The sequence below is a fragment of the Neopelma chrysocephalum genome, unplaced genomic scaffold (genome assembly GCF_003984885.1).
Source record: "Neopelma chrysocephalum unplaced genomic scaffold, ASM398488v2 Primary Assembly neopelma1_97102, whole genome shotgun sequence".
Lineage (NCBI taxonomy): Eukaryota > Metazoa > Chordata > Aves > Passeriformes > Pipridae > Neopelma > Neopelma chrysocephalum.
In genome coordinates, this window is record NW_020925744.1 from 5,230,491 (window position 1) to 5,258,458 (window position 27,968).

The 27,968-nt window shown below is 37.9% G+C and overlaps 1 protein-coding gene across 7 annotated transcripts in view; it reads left to right on the forward strand.

Annotated features, from left to right (window-relative positions):
- The window catches only part of ADAMTS6 (ADAM metallopeptidase with thrombospondin type 1 motif 6), a 155,694-nt gene that overhangs the window by 49,623 nt on the left and 78,103 nt on the right, over nt 1-27,968 (forward strand). For all 7 annotated transcript variants that reach the window (XR_003532257.1, XM_027671515.1, XM_027671520.1 and 4 more), the window contains 3 exons: nt 7,133-7,176; nt 10,757-10,862; nt 27,229-27,375. Coding sequence is in view for 6 of the 7 variants with exons in the window: in XM_027671515.1 (XP_027527316.1) it covers nt 7,133-7,176; nt 10,757-10,862; nt 27,229-27,375 (297 nt within the window). In the remaining variant the exon portion in view is untranslated. The remainder of the gene's footprint in view (nt 1-7,132; nt 7,177-10,756; nt 10,863-27,228; nt 27,376-27,968) is intronic.

Below are 27,968 nucleotides of genomic sequence, written 5' to 3' on the forward strand. Positions count from 1 at the left end.
GATGGATGTTGGGGTAGCTACTCTAGGCTTAGCCTATTGATGCTGCTATGACTGCCATGTGTATGGCCCTCAAAATTAAGTTTATAGTAGGATAGGCCTGTTTGTATAAGATGTTTGATGACAACTTGAGCCATCAGTCAATCTCTGGTAAACTTAAAGCTGTGGAGAGAGAATACTGCTGCAACATACATTCACTGAGGATCACAAAAGAAAGTACATGGAGGAGAGAGGAATGAGTTAGAGCAGCATGCCCCTACATGTTGGATACAGAATGGGAAAAAGGAAGAGGTAACTTCTAAAGATGGAAAAATCAAGATAGAGCAAGGAGTGAAGTGATGTTGCTAGTCCAAGGCCTGCAGGGAGCAGGCTTTGGAATCCCAAGTGCCTGGCTATTTCTTCAGTTGCTAGAGTTTGCTTATAAAGCTGTATCTAGGGTAATTCTTGAGTATACATTGTCAACTAAAGTAGTCTAATGGGTTTGTGCAATGGTCATTTGCCTTCATAATATTGTGGTTGAGCTGATACTTTCTTAACTTTTTAGCCATGTATGGTCTACAGAAAAGTTTTGATTAGAAGAAGAATCTGAGGAAGTATTCTGTCTTTTTAAAAATTTCAAATGATATTAACAATACATCAGCAGACAGCAAGGAATTATCTGCAGTTTTATGCTACCTCACTATAATCAACTTAATTGGTACTTTTATAGGAGCAACCAGTCAGTAGTATTGATGTTATGTGAATCTTATTTTTTTTTTTTTGACTAGCAGAACACTCATATTGTTAAGTTTCTGTAGGTGTCTGTCATGGATACTTGTGATCTTAAGAGTTTGTAGCACTTGTTATTCTGTACTTTCCATTACTTCATTCTTGTTTTATTGCTGTAATTGGTGAGGACATGTTTCTGTATGAGACTCATGCCTGACATTGGAAAAGGAATCTTTTAGTCTGGACGGCTGTAGAAAAAAATGAGACATTTCTGATTGGGTGCATAGATAAATCATGTTGCATATCATGAAGAGTAAAAAGTAAAAAAGATAAAACTCTGATGAACATGTTATGTTTATCGTTGAACAACAGTGTGTGTAAAGGACAGTCCTTATTTGAATAGCTCATTCTCAAAACCTGCAATAGTTAAAAAGCAAGTGTCAAAAAGTATCATTTGGTTTAAAACAAGTGAAAAATAAACCCTTTATTTCAGAGGTAACTTGTTTGGAAATGTTCCCTAAAAATGAACTCTTAATGGTTTGTATTATTTAGCTCTGTTTCCTCTTAGTTAGACCAGAACCAGTTCCTAGGCTTTATTTTGTTTTCTGACAACCTTTTCAAGCAGATTAATTGGCAAATAGTCTAGTATTATATATATGAAGCACATGTTCACCTATCTCAAAGTTATAAAGACCTTCATGTCCGTTATACGTATTTGTTGGTTTTGTGTAGCCGGAATTTTCTTATGTACTTTTTACATTTAAATTCCAACCATCTTGACAGGCAATTTGCTGTGATGATATTTTTGTCTCCTAAGGTCTTTTCCATTAAAAAATTTTCCTTCAAAAACTTCAGTTATTTATATCAATATCTATCATAAGTATTACTCAGATTTGTTGGTAGCTTTCAGACTAATTTCAGAGTAGGTTGATATGTGTATAAGTAAGCAGTTTGTGTTTCTTACTGATTTTGAAGTTTGCTTTTCTAATAAGAGTGTTCATGCTTTGTTCACTTATTGTACTTAAAAAAAAGACATGGTGTAGGTTATTGTTGTTGAATAATAAAATTCTTTTAAGTGTATCTAATGCTCATATTCATATATGTTTCCAATCCTGTTACAAGTATATTTCTATCTCAGTGTTAACTTGATGCAAATAGTCCTTTCTGGCACACTGGACATTTCCAGTAACATATAGCTAGTAATGACAGTGCTTTATAGAGATTTTTTTCAGATAATGGGCCATTTTGCATAGTGAGACTGGTGAAAAGGGCAGTGTTATCCTTTAATTTATAAATGCTCATTAACATGTAAGAGGAAATAATTCATTTTACCTTTGTATCTACTACTGTTAATACCACCACTACAAGAACAACTTTTTGAATTTTAATACAGATACTGCAGAAAATTTGAAAAGCCCTTGAGTGCAAATGAAGGTGCCAGCAAGGCCACAGTGTAATGGTGTGATGGTGTGATGCTGACAAAGTTCCATATATTAATCTGATTTAAAAGAAAATTTAAAAAGTGATTTTAACAGGAAAGAGTTCTGCTGTAACAGAGGAACTCAACTTTGCTCCCACATAACAAACAGTCTCCCCCAGATAAACACTGAAATATTTTTATTAAAGATTGAAGAGGAATTAACTAAGTGCTGAAGACATTAGAAGAAAAATCAATTAAATACTGAGATGCAACTGTGTCCCTTACACAATCTGTCAGTGACCCAAACAACATTTTTGCATAATTCTCTCATAATACGGAGAGACAGAGCTGAGGGCTTCTGTCAGGGAAGCTACAGTCTGAACTGCCCTGTTTTCTTTGCAAACACTCACAAATGACTGCTGTGGAAGGAAAGGCAGATCAACTGGATAACCTAGTACAGTTGTTCTTAAATGATGCTGTAAACAACTCTTAATGTGAGATTGAATAGTTTCTAACGAATAGCTTTTATCTTTTGTAGCTTCTAGAATAAATTACTGGAGACAGTGGAGGTATGATTGAATCATTGTGATTCTTTCTAGTAATCAAACCTGTCATTTTTTAATATCTCTTTATTTTTTATATGTTTTTGTTTTTGATATGGGAATACATTTGCTTACATAAAACTCTGTGTGAACTACATAGTTGCGCCATCACATGCATTAGACCGGCAAGCTGACAGTTCACAGGGATCAGGAAGAATCCTTTCTCCTTTCCCTGCAATGTGTCAGCAGGGAAATATCTGTCTTCCCCTAAGCTGCCTGAGATTGGCTGTAGCTGCAAATAAATTACCTGACAAGTTTGAGCAGTACTTACAGTATTCACAGATAAATTATCTGTCTTATCTGTTTGACTTGAATGTCCTACTCAAATGCTTGGGGTCATGCTAATTATCAGATTTTCAAAGGAAAGGGGATTTTTCTTCAAGTTAGAGTTGCAGATAACTGAGGCTTCTTTAAGAGATAGTCTGTAGCTTGTATCCACGCTAGTACATTAAATAAACATGTCACTGACTTTTTTCTTGCACTAAGGGCCACTGCCACAGATCTTGTGTCCACACTACTAAGCTGGCTTCTTCAGAAAAAACTAGTGTTTTGCTTCTTAATAATTGTTTGCCGACATGTCCACAAATTTTTGTGGGAGTTCTTTGAGATTGTTGTCATGGGCCAAATCTGTGCAAGGAAATTGTTAAAAAAATTTTGGTAGACTTTTAAAACAGCTTGATAATGCAGATAATAGAATTTCAGTGTCTAGTGTGATCCCTTTCACTTTTTAATACAGTGATGTAGATGGATACGTTAGAATAGTGCCTGCTCATATCCTGCCAAAAAGACTAGAAATTTTTCCTTTTAAATGTTCTTCCCGTTTGATCCATGGCATGACAGCTGCTCCAATGTTGAGCATCCTATTGAGCTCATAATGGTCTATCTCTGCAGTTTCCTTCTGGCTGATGCATCAGTTAGAGTTTGCAGTGACAGCTGTACATTCATCATGCGTTTCCTACCTTTCTGATGCAGTTCTTCAGCAGCCCTGCAGGCAGGCCCAGAAGTCCAGGTCTCTTCCACATCTGCCTCATAAAATGCCTTCTGATTTGTTCAGGGCAGGAATGGCCATGTAATAAGAAATCTTCCCTCTACCTCTTTTCCATTCCACTTCCCCAGTGTGGTCATATTTCAGGGGCATTGCAACCACTTTATTAGGAGGCATGTGATCTCTTCTGACTTGGGCAGAGGATTTTCTTGGTTGTCTCAAAATGATCAGGCTGGCATCTCATCCTGAGCTTTTTTACAACATACATATGTTCTGGCATTTAAATTTTGTGTAGTGTTCTTTACACAATCTGTCAGTGACCCAAACAACATTTTTGCATAATTCTTTTGACTGTTATAATTTTTAATGTTTGATTGAGATAATTGTTGGCCTTAGAATCTACCTTTTTATCGTCTTCAGCTTCTGAAGTATCATCACCTTTGTGGTGTTTTTTGGGAGGGGTCGGCTTTTTGTTTTGTTTGTTTCTGGGTTGCTTTTTTTTTTTTAATAGCTATTAGACCTATCCAGACTCATGTGGAGTCATGAGGATTTGTCATTTCAGGGGTTTCTTGGCTTAAAGTTACTGTCTGTCAAGTATTAAATCTGTAGTCTTCTGCGTTTTGGAACTCAGCATCTGTAGGCTGAATGGATTCCTTAGTCTACAACTTCCTTGTGAGGGGAGGAGTGGGGCAGGCACTGATCTCTTCTCTGGAGTGACCAGTGACAAGATCTTAGGGAATGGCCTGAAGTTGTGTCAGGGAAGGTTTAGATTGGATATTAGAAAAGGGTTCCTTACCCAGAGTGTGGTTGGGCACTGGAACAGCTCCCCAGGGAAGTGGTCACAGCACCAGGGCTGACAGAGTTCAAGAAGCATTTGGGTGATACTCTGAGGCACCTGGTGTGACTCTTGGGGCTGTCCTGTGCAGGGCCAGGAATTGGACTCGATGACTCTTGTGGATCCCTTCCAACTCAGCATAATCTGTGATTCTGTGATTATTAAAGTTAGAGGAAATGGTGTCAAAACTAGAAAAACACTGGTTAGTCTGATTTGGTTAACTCATACAGAGAAGCAAATGATGGAAGCAAGCAATTTGGTACATAAGAATTATATGAGCTTTCAAACAAATCATGAGCAGTAACCATTCATATGAAAGGAAAAAGAGCTAAAAATGAAACTTGAAGATGATGTAGATAAAGTAAGTCATTGAACACTGAAAAATTAGAGAGTTTTTTTTGTTAAACTGAGGCCTAGGTGAGTGTATGAATGCTCCTTACAGGAAATTAATTATTGTCTATAAAATGTGAATATTTAATGAAGCCATAATTGAGAACATATTACTATCCAGGTATGTTCTTGCAAAAATAGTTAGTGATGTTTCTCTTAGTTTTATTATCTATTATCATATATATTTTCTTTAAAATGCTAGCCTAGGCATAATAAAGAACACACACTTCTTAGCAGAAATTGAGGGATACCATGGTGTTTGTTTTTCAAAAATATGACAGAAACAAGGAACTTAATTCATGTAATTCTCTCCTATAGAAGTTCTTTGTGAAAGTGAACTGAAGGTGAGGAGTAACTTCAGATTTATACCTGTATAGGAGTAAGCTGATCCAGGCTGTAAGGGCAAGTTTTCAGTTCTGCAGAAGTCAGTGACAACATTTTACTTGAGTTCAGTGGAAGTGGCTTTATTATCAAACATCTGTTTTATCTAAGGATGTATGCCTTTCATTGTTTTTTCCTACTACCATTGGATACTAAAAAACATTAGAAGACCAATAATTCCTATGTATTACAGAGATTTCTTTCTATTCAGTTCTCAACTATGTTCTAAAGAATTTAGCTAGGGTTTTCTCACTAAATAAGACCTCTCTGCTTTCTTTAAGGAACAAATTTTGCTTGAACTTCAATAAGATTAGGTTCAGACATTGTCCTGAATATAGAAATAAGAAGTTTGCTTACTTAAATATGTAAAAGGCAGGAAATGATCAATAAAAATCTTTTGCTCTGTATCTTCGTCATCTTAAAACTTTGTGATGTACAAAACCTTATTATATTTCAAGATTTTTTTATGAGAATGCTAATTTGATTACCTTCCTCTCCTCCAAACTGTAAATGGGAGATCAGTGAGAGTTTGAACCACCTTGATGAGATTAGCTCATATGAATACTTAAGTTTAAAGTTATAGCATAATCCCACAAACTGCTCCACTCTCAGTACCTCTTAAAATTCATAGGAATTCCATGTGGTCACAGCAGACTACATGCATAGAGAGTTTAATGAATTTGTTCTGAATTTTAAGCTTCATTATTTTGTCCATGGATTTGTCTTGCAGACAGACTGTATCTCTTTTAGCAGTGAAAGGTATAGATCTGATCAGACTACTACATGATAACAGTCCTTACATTATTTTTAACTGAAATGTCTGGTGGCCTGAAATTAGTAACTATTTGGGTTAAAAATTAAAGCATAAAGATGGTTATCTTTTCATTTTTTTTCACTTGCTTTTCAGAGGAGTAGAAATTATTCTGAAATATACTGCAAGGAAATCAGTATAAATCCTTGAAAATAAATGGCATTGTAGGAATGTTCTTGTATGACTATATCATAGGATTGCATATTCAAAATACAAAGGTGTAATTAATGAATTGACTGCTGCATGACCAATGCTATTATTAAAAGCTATGTCACAAAAAAAATTTTAATTCTGTTGTTAGCTCCAGAGACTTATATATTAACTACACAAAAGCTCATTTAGCATCTGTATATGAAGGATGAAAATTATCCATTTAAGACATTTTTTAGCTTTTTGCAAAATGTTTTTTCATTTTAGTTTGTTATCAAATACTCTTAAGACACAGTATAAACACTGGAAAATAATGAGAAGGGCACTGTTATGGCAGTTCATAAGATTGGTTTCAAAAACAATGGTATAATTATTGAGAGTTACAGTTTTTAGTTAGAATCAAAGTCTTACGTAGTAAAAGTTACAATTAGTAAGTAGTAGAAGTTACAATTAATATTGTTTAGTTCATAAGTGTGAGACTATAAGAGGCTTCGAATTATGTTCAATAAGTAAAAGTTAAGTGTTATGAATCAGTAGCAGTCTATAGATAGGCTGCTGTAACTTCATGACAGAATGGTAGACTGCTTTATGGAGTTAGTGATTACAAAGATCCACTTTAACCATTTTTTTCTTACTGGCAGGTGTCCCACTGGCCTGAGGCCAGCAGCTCTGAGTGTACAGCAGCTTGTGGTTTACACCAGAGCATAGAAAATGCCGACACCAGCTGGCTGCACAATGAAACTGATTGCGGTCTGACAAGTTGGACTGTGATACAGATGTGTGATAAATATACAAACTATCTTACAAATGTGATTCACTGACATATGTTATCTGCTTTTTTTCTCCTTAACAGATATGATATCTGCACTTATAAAAACAAGCCTTGTGGCACACTGGGTAAGTATATAAAGAGAAATTTCAGCTTGTATTTGCTGTTTTGTTGCTTTATACTTAGCTATTGGTTTATTGACTGATTAGATTTTCTAAAGTTCGTGCTTTTGAAATTTTTATAAACATGAACAATAAAAGGTAATCTCGGTGGTCTTTGGCTTTCATACATTGCTAGAAGTTTGAATTGTGTGTATTTCATCTCTGGCAGCTGTCGTTCTGATAAAACCTAGTAGATGACTCAATTGTGCTTCTTATAGAAGACAACTTGCTGTTTATTTCCATTTAATCTGTCTCCATAATCTAGTTAAAAATACAAGTAAAAATCCTCTGGAAAATTAAAAAATGACCAAAAACCCCACAAACTGTACAAAAGAAATGGATTTTAAGGTTTGGTCTGCTGTACACAGTGAGTACAGCATTATATTTTTCCTTTCACAGACTTAGAAGAAAACAGCACAGTGACAGAAATTCCTTGAAACAATGCTTAGACAATGGAGAAGCACAATGGTTAAGGACGGAGAGCTATTGTTCTCTCCATACCTAAATTTGTCACCAAAAGTTATTTACTGTAGTAAATAACTGTACATTGTTACCTGTAACCATAGGTTCTTACCTTCAATAGTACTTTAATATATAAAAGAAACATTATTCAAAGGCCAATGTAACCTTTATTAAGATTTTTTTTCAATTTACATCCTTTCATAATCCTCTTTCTTGTAGGAAGTTAAAGATAAAATTCTAAATCAGCTAGTTCAGATCAATAATACTCCTTTCTCAGTCAGAGTTCATGATTGTATTTGCTGTGTCTTTCCCTATATTACTGTATGCTTGATAACCTGAACTTATGTTAATTTTTCTACGAGTCTCTCAAGTCAGCACAATGCTTCTGGCAGAGGAATGTAGTTTACATCGGAAAAGGTACCAGAATTTTGCCTGCTGTAAATATGAACAAAATCCACAGCTTTGTAGAAGGCCTTTGTAAAGGCCATTTGCTTTAGTGAAAGGCAAATGATGATGAATTTCTAAATGTAACTGATTTTCTTTGATGTTGAGATGATAAAACTGATGAGATTGTGTACATTGATGTCTGAGAATTGGCTTTGCAAGTGTTAAAAGAAGAAAGGTTGAAAGAGCATACATTCATGCATGAACTGTTTGATATTTTTGTGTGATATTTTTAACACAAATCATTACTGTGCTAGTTCTTACTGTATCAGATTTTGGCAGAAAGGCAAAATCTGCTTCACTTGAATCCATTGTAACAGAGGATAGACTTTGGCAAATGTTTTATTAAACAAAAGGCTTCATTTAAAAAAAACCACTAAAAATAAGAGCATTATAGGAGTCTTGGCAACAAACCCATGACAATTTTTTTACATTATAGGCATTGAATTGGAGAAGAGAGAAGGCCCTGTGGTCCTCTTTTGCAAGGCATTTGATATGATTAAGTCCCACTGACCTCCACTAACTAAAGTTAATCATATATTTAAGGAGTCTGTGAACAAAAGTCTCAGGTCTCAAAAGGTCAAAAGAAACCTGGATAATTGGTATTATAGGACAAAAAAGAAGTAAAGGATTTGATGTGGCAGAGACATCTGTATCCTATTCCAGTTTCCTTAAGCAGGGAATCTTTCTGTCTTTCTAGAAAAGAGAGACCTCAGACGTCTTGGGATATGTCTGTGGCTCCAGTGAAGGCCACTTCTTTCTAAAATCTGAGCGACAGACTGAGTTCTTAACTTGATCTCTGTTACTTTCTGCAAGGGTGGTATGGAATTATGTTACTGTGGTTTTGTAAGTTGCTGAAGCAAGTGCTTAGTTAGAAGATCTGAAGATGGAGATAACTTTATCTTTCAAATATGGTGGACTTTACAGGGGAATGTGACAGTTGTATATACGTATTGCCATGTTGTCTTCAGAATTTCCTCAATTAGCATAGCACAGGTGAACTATAATTACTGTATTTTCTGCAGGTTCAACACTGCAAAAAATACAGATTTTTCTCCATGGACAGTCTGTTTTCTTTTGATGTTTTATGGTGTCTTCAGTGGGTGTTTCTACAGCAATGATTTGTTTATAGCAGTAGTACTGTTTTGATGCAAATTCTCCAGACACACATTGCCACCTTTTTCCCATGTCAGTTTGGTTATCAGAGTAGTTTTGATGTATATAAACTAGATTTGTTTGGGAGAAAACCTAAATCAGAACAAATACCCCCAAATGCTCTGTATGTGCCTGCAGGAGACGTTAGATCCCCCATGGGCTGTTTCCTTGTGATACCCTTGTAGTATTTTTTCCCTTTAGGAAGCTTTGAACCACATGTGTAGTGACTATGTTCAGCCTACAGGATTCAACGAGTCCAAAGTAAAGTGCCCAACCTACATAAAAAGATGCGTGGATAGCCTTGTTATCAGTGCTTCACTGTGTTGACCCACTCCTATGGCTCCAAATTACTTGCTGATGTGGACACAGCCAGGAAGCACTTGTCTTCTTATTACTTGCTGACTGTTAGTCCAGAATAATTTGATGCTTGCTCATATAGAGTATACATTCTTTCTGCCCCATTCCATGTCTCTTTCTGCTTATCCTCCAATCAAAGTTACACTTTTTCCAGTTTTTTTGTTGTTGATGTTGGTTGGGGTTTTTTTTGTTTTGTTTGGTTTGATTTGGTTTGGGGTTTTTTTTGTTTTGGTTTGGTTTTTGGTGGTGGTAGTTTGTTTTATTTTGGTTTGGTTTTGGTTTTTGGTTTTGTTTTGTAGTGTAGTGAGTTGTTTTGTAGTTAACTGAGCAGGTAATTTCCTTAAAGGAAGGTTTATTGCTTCTTTCAGATTAGAAACGCTAGGGAGGAATATATTAAATAAATCTGATGTTCTTTAGTGGCACTAAATTATGACTGGAGTATGTATGTAATAATGTGTTGCCGAAGAATGTGCAAGATACAGAAGAGCCATAGCCCATAAATTGCCAATGGCTTTCTCTCTCTAAAGAAAGTTTTAAAGAGCACTTGTAACACAATAAAGTTTAAATTCCAGAAGATGATGGGTGATAAATGGAAAAGACTTCCATGGTTAAATGAATGCTTGTTATTAACATATCTCCTCTCTTCGCTGATACATTGAGCTTTGGTTTTTTAATTTTTTTAGTGTACCATGTGAGGTTTTTCATAGCTAAAAAAGTTGCTTGTATGTTTTTATGAACCCACTAAACTTAAACAGATTTCTTTAGAAAAATAATGTGGATACATTTTGCTCTCTTCGGGCTGAAGAATGTTAAAATAGCAATGCTTTCTTCAATTCCCTCTCCTGGCTCAAGTTACTAGGTGGTCCCAAGTTACCAGAAGTAAAATTTATAAATCTAACCCCTAGTCTAGACATTTTCCAGCACTAACTGCAGTTCAAAAAATATTAATGTCTAGCCGGCAAAGTAAAATTCCCCCCAGTGATTTTGTAAATGACTAGAAAGTTAACCTTTTGCCAACTGCTTCTTCTGTGCATAGAAGTTATTAAAAAGAATCCAGGCATTTAAAACTAGGGCTTTTAAGACTGAAACACCTTGGCATGACCCTTTGTGTCTCCTTCTGTTTATTCAGGGTTGGCCTCTGTGGCTGGAATGTGTGAGCCTGAAAGGAGCTGCAGCATTAATGAAGACATTGGCCTAGGTTCAGCTTTTACCATTGCGCATGAGATTGGTCACAAGTGAGTGAGTTTAAAAAAAGAATAAGTTTTAATGTATCACCTTTTTAATATTAGTTTAATAATGGATTTTTTTTCCTGCACTGTCTCTATTCCCGTGCTCCATGTTTCTGGATATGGTATTAATGAGTGGCAATACATTTTATTTAGTATATATTACCAGCGGCCTTAAATTTATACCTGAAGACTCATTGTTTACCCTTTGATTTCAGATTCCAGCTAAATCTCTCTTTCTGAGATTTGAATCACAACCTTTCTACTCTGTTTCATATTTTAAAATATTTGGCTTTGAAAATTTTCTTTCCCCCCTTTTGTTTACCTTTCTTTGTGAAACAAAAGAGGTTAAAGGTAATTTTTTTTTGCTTTTTGTTATTTTATCTTAAATATAATTCAAACTATTATTATTAAAACATTGATTCCGTTGTCAATATTCGTATACTTTTAGTCCTCTTTCATTTGAGCGTGAAGGATCCAAAACACGCATAGAGCAGTCATAGCATCACTTGTTACATTTAAAGTGTCAGCGTATCATTTTAAAGAGCATGTTGTTATGAGACTGATAAAATCTGAGCAGTGTTTGATCTAGAAATATTTCAGGCCTTCCCTCAAAAACAACATTGTTAGTACATTGTGATGACTCTAAAAAGACTAAGCACCTTCTTTTATCAAGAGGTTTCCTTCTTTGTTTACATGGGTTGACCAACACTGAGTTATGGATGACGTGCTTTTGCAGTCATTGGCTGATCGAACTGTTAAAAATTCCAGTGCGGACTGAAATGGAAGCTAGCAACCAAAAAAAGGAGTTGGAAGTAAACAGTTATTTCTAGCCCACCTCTTATGTGAGATGATTACTGGACAACTATGTTCTCATTTATATTACGTATGAAAAAAACAGGGTAGTGTAAATGACTTCTGGAATTCAAAAGCAATTCAAAACCACACCTAACTCCCCTAACCTTCATTTCCTTCCTTCCTTCTTTTCCCTTACTTGTATGAGCTGAAAAAAATAGGGTAAAGGAAAATATATTTCTACTATTGAGGAAAGAGCTCCTCCAATCACTAAATACTTATAGTTCTGAAATCCCTGTAAATAACGTCTTGTTAGGTGACCTAGCTGTGAATTTTCTCATGTTTAACATAAAACCCCAATGTTCCAGTACAATATTTGCATTCTAACTCATATTCCATACAGCTACATTCACATAGAATCTGAGAATAGTTAAGGTTGGAAAGGACTTCTGGAGATCATCCTAATTCAACTCCCCTGTCATAGGAACATGGCCAGGTGGGGTTTGAATGTCTCCAGAGACGGAGACTCCACAAGCTCCCTGGGCAGCCTGTTCCAGTGCTCTGCCACCCTCAATGTAAAGAGGTTCTTCCTCATGTTGAGGTGGACCTTCTTGTGTTTTGGTTTATGGCCATTACTCTTTGTCCTGTCACTGGGCAGCAGAGTCTGGCATCATCCTCTTGACACTGGCCTTTGAGATACTTGTGTATGTTTTATGGTTGTTATTCCAGAGATACATGAAAGTAATTTAATGTATGCAGGTTTTTTGTCATGCAAAGCTGGCATGATGACCAGAATTGATTTGAGGAGCTTAGACTGGTTAGAATCCAGAAAAAGCAATATAGTGATAGCATATATCCTGTGATCACAGGAATATTTTTAACCATCTTTGTTTTCTATGTTCCATATCTTTTGAATGCTTATACATAAAATCTTTTAAAATTCTGAAATCTCAGCTCTTTGAGACTTTCAGCTAATTTTGTAGCTGGCATGATATGTCAAATGCTGGCTTGAAAAGAAGTAGAATTTATTTTTTATCCAATGCACAGTCATTAAAGAAAGTTGCACTGCAAGCTTGGTGTTGAAAATTAACATGCCATGTAGATACCTTCAGAAAAAGCTGGCATGTGACTATGTGAGCAAAAAATCTTCAGATTTTATAATGTTTTATGGTAGCCACTCATCACCTGTCGTTCTACCCACACTGTGACTAAATGCCTCTAGGACTATACCAGAGTTGTTATTTCCTCTCAACTTCCTAGTTTCCAATACCCATTTGAAGTCATTTGCATATGTGAGTAAAATAATTATTTCAGAGAGCCTTGTAAACATATTTCTTTGGCTGTACCTCTTTTCAGACTTGGGAATAGGAAATGGACTTCATTGTCAAATGAAAAATAGAAGCATTTAAGGGACTTGTCTACACTGAATATGTAACATACAACAAAAAAGCACTCAATTATGTAGAATGGGTCAGGTTGGAAGGGACGACACTGGGTCATCTGATCCAACCTCCCTGCTCAAGCAGGGTCATCCTAGAGCACATTACACAGAATTGTGTCCAAATAGTTCTTGAATATCTCCAGTGAGGGAGACTCCACGATCTCTCTGGGCAATCTGTTCCCATGCAGTCACCGACACAGTAAAGAAGTTCTTCCTCTTGTTCATGTGGAACCTCCTGTGCATCAGTTTCTGTTCATTGCCTCTTGTCCTATTGCTTGACAGCACCAAGAAGAGCCTGGCTCCACTCTCCCTTCAGATACCTACAGAGATTGATGAGGTTCCCTCAGTCACCTCTTCTTGAGGCTGAACAGGCCCAGCTCCCTCAGTTTTTTCTTGTAAAAGAGATGCTCCAGTCCTCTTATCATCTTCACAGCCCTCTGCTGGACCTGCTCTAGGGGCTCCGTGTGTCTCTTATCCTGAGGAGCCCAGAACTGGACACAGCACTACAGGTGAAGCCTCACCAAGGCTGAATAGAGGGGCAGGATCACCTCCCACAGTCTGCTGGCAATACTCTTCCTAATGCACCCCAGGACACTGTTGGCCTTCTTGGACACAGGGCCTCACTGCTGCCTCATGGGCAGCTTGTTTTCCACTAGGACCCCCAGGTCCTTCTCCACAGAGCTACTTTCCAGCAGGTTGGCTCCCAGCCTGTACTGGTGCCTGGGGTAGTTTCTCCCCAGGTATAGGACCTGCACTTGTCCTCTTTGAATTTCAGGCAGTTCTTCTCTGCCCATCTCTCCAACCTGTTGAGGTCCAGAAGAAGGGCAGCACAGCCCTCTGGGGTATCAGCCACTCCTCCCACCTTTTTGTTGTTGAGGAGGCATCTGCACCTTCATTCCAGTGATTGATGAATATGCATATAAAAAAACTACATGGTGCAAAGATTTGAAGAAAAAAAAAACCAACCCCCCCTGAATAAATATTTAATAGAAAGTATGACTGACCATTGTAATCACGCTCAGACTATCAGTCTCTTTAAGTTTTCAAGAAGAAATGCTGTTCTGGATAGCATTCTAATGCGATTAGAATGGGGGAATTGCACTTTGAAAGATCATGGTTTTATTAATTGTATAGTTGCTATGGAATACCAAGTTTTTAGAAAAAATGTTGAACTGAGAATCAAAATTCTCTTGTGATTAGAAGAGAACAGTAATGATGATGCATATATTATTATCATAATACATATATTATTGTCATGATTATCCACAATTTCTCTAAAATTGGATTTGTAAACTTCCCTGATGGAAGTATGGCTCAACTTGTTAGTTTCTAGTAGTTTTTTTAATTATAGAGTGATGAGAAGTCATTAGATCCTTCAATCTGACTTTCTGTTTATCATAGTGTGTTAAATTTAACTCATTTAACCTTGCGTTGATCCAAGTAAGTTCCATTTGGTTGAAGAATATTATCCAGAAAAGTACTTCTTGAAAACTTAAAGAGTCTGAGTGTGATTGTAAATAGTCAGTCATACTTTCTCTTAAATATTCATAGTTTTTAAAACTTGTAGTTTTTATATGTGTATAACCCAGTTTTGGTACTGTTAAGCTGTATGCAGTTGAGACTCATAACCAGCTGTTTTTATTGAAGATGGTGATACACTTGATTGTTTCTTTCTTAAAGGGCATAAACAATGGAGATACTAATGCTTTTATGGTTGTTTCTCCCTAGGCGTGGTTCAGAGAACAGCCTTGTATTACTCTTAATACTACTGTGAACCAGATAAAAGTCATAGTTGGCACTTAACCTTCAAAATAGTTTCTCTGGAAAACTGATTTTTGATGCTTGACATGCTCAATGCTTACTTTCCTACCATTAGATATTTCACACCGAAGACGCTTAAGATTCCTGGTAAGCAAAAATCACAAACAGTGATTTCTTGTAGCAGGAAGAAAGAAACTACTGGTGAAGAAAGGAACTATTTTCAGGCCTAATCATGCTTTTATGCTCAGACAAGTTGAACAATTTAAGATCCAGTCCCATTTTCTATTTGCCTAACAGCTGAGTTAGGTGGCTTTCTGCTCTGTGCTTTTGTATTCTGAAATATCTTGCCCCACACAGGCTGTACAGGATGCTTAGTTGAACTGATAAGGAATTTCAGATTCCACTGAAAGAGGTATATTGCTAAAAGAAAGGCATTGTGCCATTTATTGTTGCAGTCCTGTGGAGAAGTTAGCTGAGATCTGGAAAGTAAATAATAAAGTGAAATAGAACAAATGAAAGTGGGTAAACAAAGGAAGTGTCAAAACATGAACATAGTGGACTGGGCGTAGGACAGAGAGTTGCCCATGACATGTGGAGTAAGAAAAGAATTTACTAATGACAGAAACCTATTAAGGGCTGTATGGAGGGAACAGGTAGAGAAAACTGGTGCCTGAAGTAATTTCTGAAAAGTCAGAATTGTCTCGACTTACAGAAGATGCAATGAATTAAATACATATGAGTTTGACAATTGTATCTTGATAGAGAAAGATTTAAGAAATAATAAGAACAAAGATTATAGTCCAACTGACTAAATTGACTTCAAGATGAAGAAGAGCAATAATTTCAAGCATGTATTTAGTTGTCCTTGTTTTTCTTGAAAGAGAACCCTAAGCATTCTTCAGAGGACTACAGGATGCTGGTTTTAATACGTTGCCCAAGCACTTCAGGAGAAGGATCTATGGAATGATCTTTGAGCCTAGTTTGAAGATTTGCCTGGAAGCTGTCTCTCACTGTAGCTGTTTGAAGATTGTTAAATTGAAGTCACCTCCTTGGAATACCGCCCCTTTTGGATTTGAACTTAAGGTTGAAATTAAGTTTACAACGCACGAGTCGATGATCTGTTTGACATTCTGCACTAGGCATCACTCGGGTATGATGAACATTGCGAAGATTGCGAACATTTCTCTGTCACACCAAGGCATAGTCAATGAGGTGCCAATGCTTGGATCGAGGATGCATCCAGGTTGTCTTCAAGCTATCTTTCTGCTGAAAGATAGTGTTGGTGACAGTGAGCTGCTGCTCCGCACAAAACTATCAGAAGGCGTCCATTATCGTTGCAGTTTCCAACACCACACTTGCCTAATACTCCTTCCCAGGCTTCAGAGTTTTTTCCTACTCTGGTGTTGAAATCACCAAGGATTATGATCTTATCATCTGCAGGAACCTTTTGAGTAAGGCTGTGCAGGTCAGTGTAGAATTTATCTTTTTCGGCAGAGTCAGCTTGGAGAGTTGGGGTATATGTACTAAAGAGAACAATATGTTGCTTGTTGTGTAGTGGGAGGTGTAAGGAGATAATACAATCAGAATGACCTGTCAGCAAATTTTCAAGTTTAGAGACAATAGAGTTTTTGATCATGAAACCAGCTCCTGAAAGATGACTTTCAGTTCTGGGTTTACCTGACCAAAAGAGTGTATAACTGGCACCATGTTCTCTAAGACTGCCTTCCTCATGGAGGTGAACTTCACTGAGAACAGCAATGTTGATGTTAAGTCATGACAGTTCTGTGCAATTAGAGCAGAACGATGCTCAGGACATCCACTATCGGCAGTATCAAGCATGGTTCTGATGTTCCAACATGCGAGTGTCAGTTTGAACACACCTTTAAAGGCAGGTGTATGCCTTTGTCTCTTTATCTTTGTTCGACCACATTAGAAGATGCCCGTTGGCTGCGGTTAACCAACGGGGTGAAGGGTGGAGATGAGCTTTGGTTAGGCCACTTTTTCTAGGCCCCTCTCCATATGGAGCAAGCAGTGCTCTCCTTGAAATAGGCTGCTTGGTCATTCAGGATACTGCTGAAAGAGACTGTCATCTCCGGGGTCAGTCTCAGCGACTGATGTCCTGAACCAACCTGCAGGGTTGGGTCTGTGGCTTCCAGTGCACCTTATCACCTGCTGTTTTGTCCCTCACCTGTTGCTATAGGGCTTTTCAAATGTGGATATAGCCTTCGAGCCTGTGCAGTGGATTTTTTAGGTGAGGCACAGCATGCGCAGAAATGGTCCCACCCTTTACTCCTAAGGTTCATCTGCCAGGGCCTAGCAAGCTTGGACAGTGACAGCGAAGTCCTCAGGATGTAGGTTTAATTCGAATATCCTTCTCTTGGATGGATGGCCTTACAGAGCTAAGCGAGCTCCATCTGTCTGGGTTTGGATTTAGAGTTCTCCTTCTCCTAGGATGACTGCTGAAAGGCTAGCAAGCCCATCCTGCCCATGGACAAATTTTTTCTGACCCTTCAGTTTTAACCTGTTTGGCATGGGAGACCCTACTGGACGCATATACTACCGCCAGTACAGCTTGCAAACTTGTAAGGGCACAAAAGCTTCTCCCCCACTTAAATGATTTGGATGAGCCTTTCTCTCCCTCCTTTCCCCCCCCAGCCTCCTACACTCAAACCCAAGGACATTCCCTTGCCCTAAACACCCTTCCAAGACACTATAATTCCAAAAATTACAATTATATTATATTAATTCCAAAAACCGTTCCTGAGCAGAAGCTGCAAACAAGCCAAGTCCAGCACATCCCACCCTCACTGCAACAATGCTTGAACAGAGAGCGATCCCGACACACCCCGGGTGGGGCGGACACACAAATAAGGGGTCCCCGCACCCATCTGGGGCTTGGGCACCTCCCACAGCCCCAGCCCAGCCTAAACCCCCCAGCCCCCAGAAAAACCCACTATCCACCCTAACCTTACCCTCTCCCCCCACCGTGTCACCACAGGCCCCCCCTCACACCACCCACCCATGGCCTTCCAAATGGGACTGCCCCGTCCGACCTCCCACTGGTCCGGGGATCCCTCAGGGCCACCCAGCCCCCTCCCGGTCCCCGCCTAGGGATGACGAAAACAATCAGGAGATCCAGGAATTGTTGATAAAGAAGAGAACTGCTCACCAAGCACATCTCGCTCAGCCATCTTGTTATGTAAGAAAAGCAGCCTTTTGTCTTGCATGCAGCAAGCTCCAACAGAAACTTCGTGACATCCAGAACAAGTGATGGATCAGTCTAGCAGAAAAGATTCAATTATGCGCAGGTACGGGTGATTACAGAGGATTCTATGAGGCTTTGAAAGCCGTGTACGGACTTACCCAGGTTCAAAGCCCTTTACTCAGTGCAGATGGGCAAATTCTTCTCACAGATAAAGTTTCCATTCTGAATCGGTGGTCTGAACATTTTCAGACTCTTTTCAGTACCAACCGTGTAGTTCAAGGCTCAGCAATTCAACACATTACACAACAACCAGTGAAGAATGAATTGGATATTACCCATACTATGGGAGAAACTCTTAAGGCCATACAGCAGATGAAAACTGCCAAGGCAACTGGGGTTGATGGAATTCCACCTGAAGTCTGGAAGCATGGAGGCCAGGCACTCCATGCTAAATTTCGCGAATTTGTGCTGTGCTGTTGGGAACTAGGCGAACTACCATCAGCTCTTTGTGATGCAGTCATCATCACTTTGTATAAGAAGAAAGGAGATAAATCAGACTGTTCAAATTACCGTGGTATTACTCTGCTCTCCATTGCTGGTAAAATCCTGGCAAGAATACTCTTGAACAGACTAATACCTGCTATCGCAGGTATTTGTACCTGAAAGCCAATGTGGTTTCAGAGCCAGTAGGAGCACCACAGACATGGTATTTGTTCTCAGACAACTGCAAGAGAAGTGTAGGGAACAGAATAAAGGACTCTATGTGACTTTTGTTGATTTCACCAAAGCTTTTGATACTGTGAGCAGAAAAGGTCTATGGCAGATTTTGGAACGTTTAGGATGTCCCCCCAAGTTCCTCAAAATGATCATTTTGCTTCAGGAGGATCAGCATGGCCAAGTCAGATATGACGACACACTTTCTGAGCCCTTTCTAATAACCGATGGTGTGAAACAACTCTATTCACAGTCTTCTTCAGCATGATGCTCCAAAGGGCCACGGTAGACCTTGATGAAGAAAACGGTATCTACATCCAATATTGTACAGATGGAAGCCTATTCAACCTAAGGCGTCTGAAGGCCCATCCTAAGACTTTAAATCATCTTGTCCATGAGCTGCTTTTTGCTGACGATGCCACCCTCGTTGCCCACACAGAAGCAGCTCTGCAGCGTTTAAGATCCTGCTTTGGAGGGGCTGCTGAGCTTTTTGGGCTGGAAGTCAGCTTAAAGAAGACAGAAGTTTTCTACCAACCTTCATCTCAGGAAGACTTGGCGAATCATCATTGGCGAATCAGAGCTCAAGTCAGTCCAGCAGTTTAATTATCTGGGAAGCATCATCTCCTTGGAGATTGACGGAGAGATAGACAACAGGTTAGGAAAAGCATATAGAGCTTTCAGAAAACTCCATAAAAGAGTTTGGTATAATAAACACCTGAAGAAAAGTACAAAGATCAGTGTTTACAGAGCCATAGCGCTGTCTACTCTTTTGTATGGGTCTGAATCATGGGTCATTTCCCGCCCCCACTTGTGACTCTTCAAACACTTCCATCAGCGCTGCCTCCATACAATCCTAAACATCCACTGGACTGATTACGTGACTAATGCGTCTGTTCTTGAACAGGCACCAGTTAGGAGTATTGAGGCCATGTTGCTGAGAACACAACTGCAGTGGGCAGGGCACATCTCCAGGATGAAGGACTACAGCCTACCTAAGATCTTGCTCTATAGTGAACGTGCCATTGGCTGCCGCAAGAGAGGAGCCCCGAAGAGGAGATACAAGGACTCCCTGAAACAATATCTCAAGTTTTGTCATATTGATCATCATCATTGATCTACTCTGGCCTCCAATTGGGAGACATGGAAACACACTATTCATAATGCTGCTGCTTCTTTTGAGAACACACACAGATTCATTCTTGAGGAGAAAAGACAACACAGAAAGAACCATGTCTTGCCAATACCACCTAAGGAGACTTTCCGCTGTGCCTTTTGCAACCGGACCTGTCTATCTCGCATTGGCCTTTTTAGCCATCAGCACGTTTGTAGCAAGCGTGGGTAGAGTCCTTCTTGAATCTTCATTCGCAAAGCCTAGCCATGGTGATGATTTAGTTCATACAGCTAAAACGTGCCTACAATTCTAGCACTTTTTAAAAAGTCTATTTTCAGCCTGTATGCAAAGAAAAATATCATAAATACACCTCCTACCATGTGAGAAAGTTTGTCTTCAGTGCTGGAGTAAAATATCTTTCATAAACTGCTTGTCTTTTCCTCATTCTTTAGCGATCAGTGAGCTTCACGTTTAATCAGTGCATTGGGTTTGCATAGCCAGGTTTTGGTAGCAGGGGTGCTATAGGGATGTCTTCTGCAAGAAGCTGCAAGAAGCTTCCCCAGTGTTCAGAGAGCCAATACCAGCTGGCTCAAATATAGACCTGCTGCTGGCCAAGACCAAGCCCATCAGCAACAGTGGTAGCGCCTCTGGGATGGTTTTTAGAAAGGGGTTAAAAAAACAGCTGCATAACAACAGCGAGAAGAGTGGAGTGAGAATATGTGAGGGAAAGCACCCCGTAGACACCAAAGTCAGTGAAGAAGGAGGGGGAGGAGGTGCTGCAAGCATCAGAGTAGAGATTTCTCCTGCAGCCTGTGGGGAAGCCCATGGTAAGGCAGATTGTCCCCTTGCAGCCCATGGAGGTCCACAGAGAAGCAGATAAATTCACCTGCAGCCCACGGAGGGGACCCCATGTTGGAGCAGGTGGTTGCCTGAAGGGAGGCTGTAATTCCATAGGAAGCCCTTGCTCCTGCCAAGACCTGTGTTCCTGTGGAGAGAGGAGCCTGCACTGGAGCTGGTTTGATGGCAGGACTTGAGACCCCATGGGAGACCCACACTGTAGCATCCTGTGCATTAAGGACTGTAGTCCATGAAAGGAACTCATGCTGGAGCAGTTAATGAAGAACTGCAGCCCATGGGAAGGACTTACATTGGAGAATTTCATGGAGAACTGTCTCCTGTGGGTGGGATTCTATACTGGAGCAGGGGAAGAGTGTAAGGTAGAAGAAGCAGCAGTGATGTGTGATAAACTGACTGTAGTGCCCGTTCCCCACTTGGGAGTAACTTCGAGCCTGGGAAGAAGGGACAAGTGGGGGTAAAGCTGTTTTAAGGTTTAGTTTTGATTTCTCATTCTTCTGCTCTTGATTTGATTGGTAATAAAATTAAGCTTATTTCATTCAAGTTGAGTCTGTTTTGCACATGATGGTCACTGGTGAGTGATCTCTCCCTGTCTCTATCTTGACCTTTCCTCATATTTTCTCTGTCCTGCTCAGCCAAGGAAGGGAGGGGTAGGCACTTGGCATCCAGCCAGGGTCAACTCACCACAATCATTCAAACCTCAGCTGCATTTCAGGACCTGAGTTTTAGTTTTCTGGAAGAAGTGTGTGTCAAGGAATGTATTTCTTGTACAACTCTTGTACAACTTGTACAATACTCCAGTCTGAGGTATTAAGAACACATACGCCAAACGTCATAGTAGCTTTTTCAAAAATAGTTGAAACACAGCTAGTAGGAATTGTACTAATACCACCTCCTGTCAGCTCTCCAGCTGATGTTGTCATCGTTGTTTTGTCTATGGTGATGATGTTTTCCATCTTCAACTATAGAAGGTCTGACAGACTGTCTTAAATCTACAGTGTATGAAAACATCAATAACAACCAGAACACTGGTTAGACTTATTCCTGCTAGGTGCCTAGGATTGACTGAGAAGAATGCCTTGAATTTTTAGGGACTGTTTAACCAACTTTTTTAGTTTGAAAAAACGAAACAAAACAAAAGAGAACAAACCACACCAAACCAAAAAACCCTAACCAAAATGTGTCCAGTTTTTGACTGGATGAGCCACATAAAACCATACACAATTATTTTCTCACTTTCTCACCCCCTCACCCTGCACCACCTGCCCCAGTCTTTTATGTTAAAAGAACATTGTTTTATGCCTGCTTAATATTGCAGGTATTAAAAAGTTTTCATTGGGACTTCAGTTTTAATGATGTGCATATAAAATGAAATGTCATTAACATAAGGCAAAAAAACCAATTTTGTGACGTATTTATATTTAAAATATGAAAAAGGTCTGTGTCTAAATAACTGTGAAATATTATTTGAACTTTAAAATTTACAATACTAAAATAATTTTTATAACATTAAAGCATTCTTATCAAGGAAAACAAATGTAGTAAGACTTCACTGGTACTAAAGTACAAAAAGAATAAATGGAGGTGAAGTGGAAGGTTATCGTAACCTTGAAGGCATCTTGCATTTCCAAAGGAAATCTGACCTCAGAAGTTTGCTTTCTGGTTGGAGCCAATAGTTTCTGCTTTGACCTGCAGTACAGAAACCTGATGCATCTGTACTGTGATTTTGTGCAGTACACAAGCCTTACTTGATGTTACTCTTGTGGCATGAAGGCTGGATAGCTATGGCAGTGTACTACAGGAAAAGTTTGTGTTCCACTTTTTTCTAATATTCCTGTAGAAGTCTGTCATTTCCCCCTAAGAAAGTTCAGGTTTCTGAATAGGCTGCATTTTCTTTTTAGTAAATTAGAAGTTGCTGTGCTTTTAAGAGCCCCATGCGTTATTTAATCCTAAATGGTGCTCATGTATAAAAATTGTATTTGATGGGCTGTTTGGTCATCAGACATAACTCAGAGAAGAATGGTACCTAGAAAATAAGTGGGAAAAATGTTAGGATAGAAGTATGCTGAAATTATGTTTAATTTGATGACAGGCGTGCTTGTTATAAAGCTACATTATTGAATTAGTTTGTTTCCCAAGTTTTTATGGAACTAATAAGTTTCACCAAAGCCACAGTGTAAAATTCTGCATTACTTCAGAAAAAATGATATGAGAGGCTCCAAACCAGAGAGTGATATCCAAATGGAGGAAATCTGCAGTTAAGGTTAAAATCCATGTTAAGACATGAAAATGGGAAGTAAAGTAACTAATTAGCCATGATTCGTCCCTTGAGGAATATTCAATATTAGCTAGTTTCAATAAATGCTATCAATGTTTGGAATCCTAAATGAAAATAAATTGATTTTTCAATACAATATTTTAAAATAATTTTTTCTTTCATTTGTAAGAATGAAACTCATTTGAGTTGCAATTCACACACTGTTAAGAAGCTATAACCAATACTTTTGTAACATTGGCTAGAAATGTATGGAGGGCTACCATAGAAAGAGGGAAATACTCTGTTAAGACATGGTATGGGAAAAATATTTAATAAAAATAAAGTGCTGACCTTTTTTACTGAAAATCATAAAATCTTGATTGTATATTCTCCAAAATGTACCATAACATTGTAGCAATTGTCAAATATTTCACTACTGGTAGACATGAGAGTTAATTAATAAAATTAACCTGTATGTCCACACAGAAATTGTGTTTTTTTCTATGTAGTTCATAGCTCTGATATTCTAGAGAAAAAAATCTATTATTTTTTAATAGGATGTTGTGTTCACAATTTTGTTAAACAAAATTATGCTGAAACATGATAATTTTCATTATCTTCCATCCTTGTATTTGCTCTACTTTCACTAAGAAAAGGCATATTAAAGCCATGGCTATGTTTACAGATGCAGGGAAGCTGAAAGTTTTCTTAGTTTTTCAATGTAGGCTGTAAATAGACATTCTAAGCTATATGAAATACATATAGAGATTTAAGTGACACGTTTTTAACAGTTTTGAGAATAAGTACAACATACTACCAAAATAAATTAATAAAAAGTTTATGAAAAAGTTGTATCTGTCAGTTTCTCCAAGCAAATAATGATACACTCTTTAGATCTTCTGTCAAGGACAAGAATACTTGTTCAAACATGCCTTCCATCTGTAGATTGTAATAGAGATTTACAGTTAGAAATTTTGAAAGTATTCTTCAGTGGTTCAGTTTATGACCCTTCACTGTCCTTCATTCTTCATAAATGTTAGATCAGTTTGTCTAACATGCTGAGACTCTAGAAGAAGTTCTAGCACTGTACTACAGTCAAGATACTTGAAAATGGCTCATTTTGCTCTTACCATGTGTGTTTATCTCCTAATACAGATAATTAGTATCATAAAACCTCTTAAGGTTAAAGTTTATTTTTTCTTAGAAAGAAAGGTTTCTTTTTCCTAAAGACTTATATGTAGTTTTTGGAGCTATAAAGCAGCTTCAGGTAATGGACAAGAAGATGAAATGGTCGATTTTACAGTATTTCTTTTGCTTCTGTTCCTGTAACTTCCTTGCCTCACTTGATTCCCAGTGAGGGAAGTGGCGCATTTCTTCCTTATGCTGTTAAACAACTGGCAGAGCAAAATAAAAGACAGCGCTTTAAAAAAAATGAGGTCAAATTCATGTAACTCATGAATCTATAAGAGACAAAAAAATTAACATACCCTACATTATTTAGAGAAATGAAACATTAGGAAACTGTGCATTTCTGAATTCTCCAAACCCTGAGAAAGCTAGGAAATGGTTTGATATGTAGATAATTAGTATTACAGTTGGACAGCAGACATAATTGGTTTAGAAGAAGCTTTTTACTTAAGCAGCACATTTCAAGTAACTTCAATGCTGTTGAAGTACGTGATATACAAAATAAACCTCAATGCAGAGTATGGAGATGCATTCAGATTGGTTTGGATCTGTCTTCTTGGAATCCTAAGCCTCTGGATAATAAATAAGAATGGAAGCATTCTGGCTGTCTCACAAAAATAACTGCTGCCATTTCATATATATCAGCAATAAATGTTTTGGCAACCATAACCATCATAGTTCAAAATCACCAAACAAGTCAGTAACCAAAGGAAATTGTAGGGACCTGCATTGTTTTTCTTTTGCAAGATAAAGGAAGGCTAGACAAGTTTACATTCACATCCTTCCCTCTCATACTCCAGGGTCTCTGATTATCTGTTGCTGTTTTATTCAGTGCAGCTGACACTACTTATCTCCCCTGTGATTTTTGAGCTTGGGTCTTAAGCTGGATGTGTGTTACAAATAATTCTCTCAGATAATTTTTTCAGATATAAGATTGCCAAGGGAAAAAAAAATTCTTCAGCTACAGATGTTAGTAAATGGAAGAGGCACAGAGCACTAGTAGAATGTGCTGCCTTTTTAAAAATGTATAAAAACTACAGATAATTTGCAGGTGAGTTTCAGTTATAATTTTAAAGTTCTTAGTCTCGCTGCTTTGCAATTTTGCTTTGACATTCTTAAATGTCAAGTAAGTGCTCTCGTGGGAAATGAGGAACCATAATTCTTGCAAAAAAACCAGGAGCTGCTTAGTTAAACATCTTTCCTTGAGATGGTAGGTGGAAAGATAACTGTGTTCACAGAGTAACTTCTGTGTCACCTGAGAAGACTTCACTCTCTCCTCACTCATCTGGCTGTTCTTTTAAAGACAAAATTATACTGGTAGTTTTAGATACACTTTTTAAGCCAGTGAAAGAAATACAATCTCTGTATGTTTGGTGAGTTTGAAAAAGGTAGGTAAATTATAACAGTGGCTCCATAAAGAGTATTTTATGTTCCTTCATTTCTTCCCTGTCTTTCCATGCCAATCCAGTTGCAAACGTGCTTTTGTAAAAGACCCAGTTTTAATGTAATGATGGCCAAATATAACCAGCATGTTCTGATGGAAATAAAACTGGTAATTTTGTCAGAAATGTGTTTCCATCTGCAGTCCTGCCCATAGGAGTGCAAATTACTGGACTGTAATGGCATGCTGCCACTACCATTTTTGGAAATAGATGACAGTAATTGTAAGACCTCTCTACAAATGTCAGAAAAAGCTACCTGCACCTAATGATCAGTTTCATCCTAAATTCAGAAGGGGCAAGTAAAAAAGCCGTCTTGGAAGGGGATAGATGACTTAGGTGAATGAATATGTATAAAAAATGAGAATACCACTGGCTCATGGAAAGGCATTTAGTTTCTGTATGCATCAGAAATTGCAGCTTCCATTCACAGACATGCTTTTTATCATATTTACCACTGCCACTGTCAGCATCATCATCTTTTGCATAAGGAGAGGTGGTAGAAGAAGGAAAGTTATTAAACTATGAAGTTTGATCTTTTATTTATATGCCCAAAAGATAAAAATGTGTTTCCCAGACTGTTGAAGTTTGTAGTTTTTTTAACAAATGTAATACACTAACTAAGGATAACTGGATATGAGAAATAGTCTGCATGATCCAATAAATTCTTGTAAGGAGTAATTTATGGATTTTATTAAAAATTAGTGTTTTCTGTTTTCAGAAATTCTACAGAGGCAATTCAAAAGGCAGTGTTTCTGTTTGAAGTACCCCAAATTCTAGGAACTGATTTCCATTGAGCACAGGACAATAAAGCACATTTTTCGTTGTAAAATACTTTTTGGTTTGTTACGTTGGACATCTAAGCTCTTTCCTCCCATAATATATATATAGATATTAAAGACTGATCATAAGAATTAACATGGGTCTGAAAGTTCCATTGCATTCTGTACATTGCTTAGATGAGTTAATTAAAGCTGTATTTTTTTATATGCAAGGGATATTCTTTATTTGATTATGTCATTGTTTGAGGCGCCAGTCAGACCTTTCCCATGGATATGGCTTTCTGTGTTTGTGAGGTATCATGAGCTGAACCAGATACATACAGGCATTGCTACAGACTAGATATTCCATAGGGAGACATCCCATAGGCAAGAAAGTAATGCTTTTTTGATGGTGAAGTCCTTCCTGAACCTCTAGGAAACATCCATAATTCACTGATATTCTTTTTCTTATATCCTTGCAATTAATAGGGTTTGGGAGGACTGGTTACCAATACCTTGCACTTGTAGGTGATTATGATCAGCTGAAGAGCTGAAACACTACTCATTGTATTGAAGCTCAGGGTAACATTAAAGTCTTGTATCTTGCCAGACTACTGTTATGTTTTCTTTAAAAGGTTTAGAAAATAAATAATGCTTTTCAAAAGTCTGTGTGATTGTGCTGTATCCTGAGATCTGAATAAACTGAACAAAACTTAACTGATCCTGATTCTCCACTTAAGAGTTCTCCTATACTAAACATGATTTCGGTAAAGGTGACATTGTGTTTTAAGAGATGTCTGATGCTGTAGAAAAGTAATGGGCTGTTTCTCTCCTCCTCTTTTGAGCAGTTTTGGTATGAATCATGATGGAATTGGAAATTCCTGTGGGACCAAAGGTCATGAAGCAGCAAAGCTAATGGCAGCTCATATTACAGCAAACACCAATCCTTTCTCTTGGTCAGCCTGCAGTCGGGATTACATCACCAGTTTTTTAGAGTAAGTAATCTCAAGAAAAATGAGTTTTCAAAAAATTTACACATTTTGGGATCAGTTGTAGAGATATAGTGATGTGTTATGGTGGTATACATTTTTAGAAGGAACAGACAGAATTATAGATAAGTCTTTTTTTTGTAGATTACATTTCTGTGAAATGGCAAAAGCTTCTTTTGCTCAATTCCCCATCTTAACAGTTCTCATTTTTAATCTTCTCAAAACATTTTGAAGTGCTGGTCATACCTCATTACTTCATTAATCTGAGGGTGAGAAATAGAGATGGGCAGAATTTGTCTATGAATGTTAAGAAGTATATTTTTTACATACATACATAATGTGAGGAATTCTAATGAAGGGAAGAAGGTTATGACCCTGTTCCTTGTACATTTCACTCTTAACATGTTTTTCATGCAGTATTTTGGGTTTTTATCTATCAGTGTTCTTTGATACCGTTGGTGAGATTATAGGAGAGAATGGCATAAGTCTTTATACTAATACCTTAAAATTGTGCTAACCTCTATTACCACTTCTGTGGTGATTTTTATCCAGAAGTAGACTGCTACCTGAAATTTCCCTGTGAAAAAATTCAAAGTCAA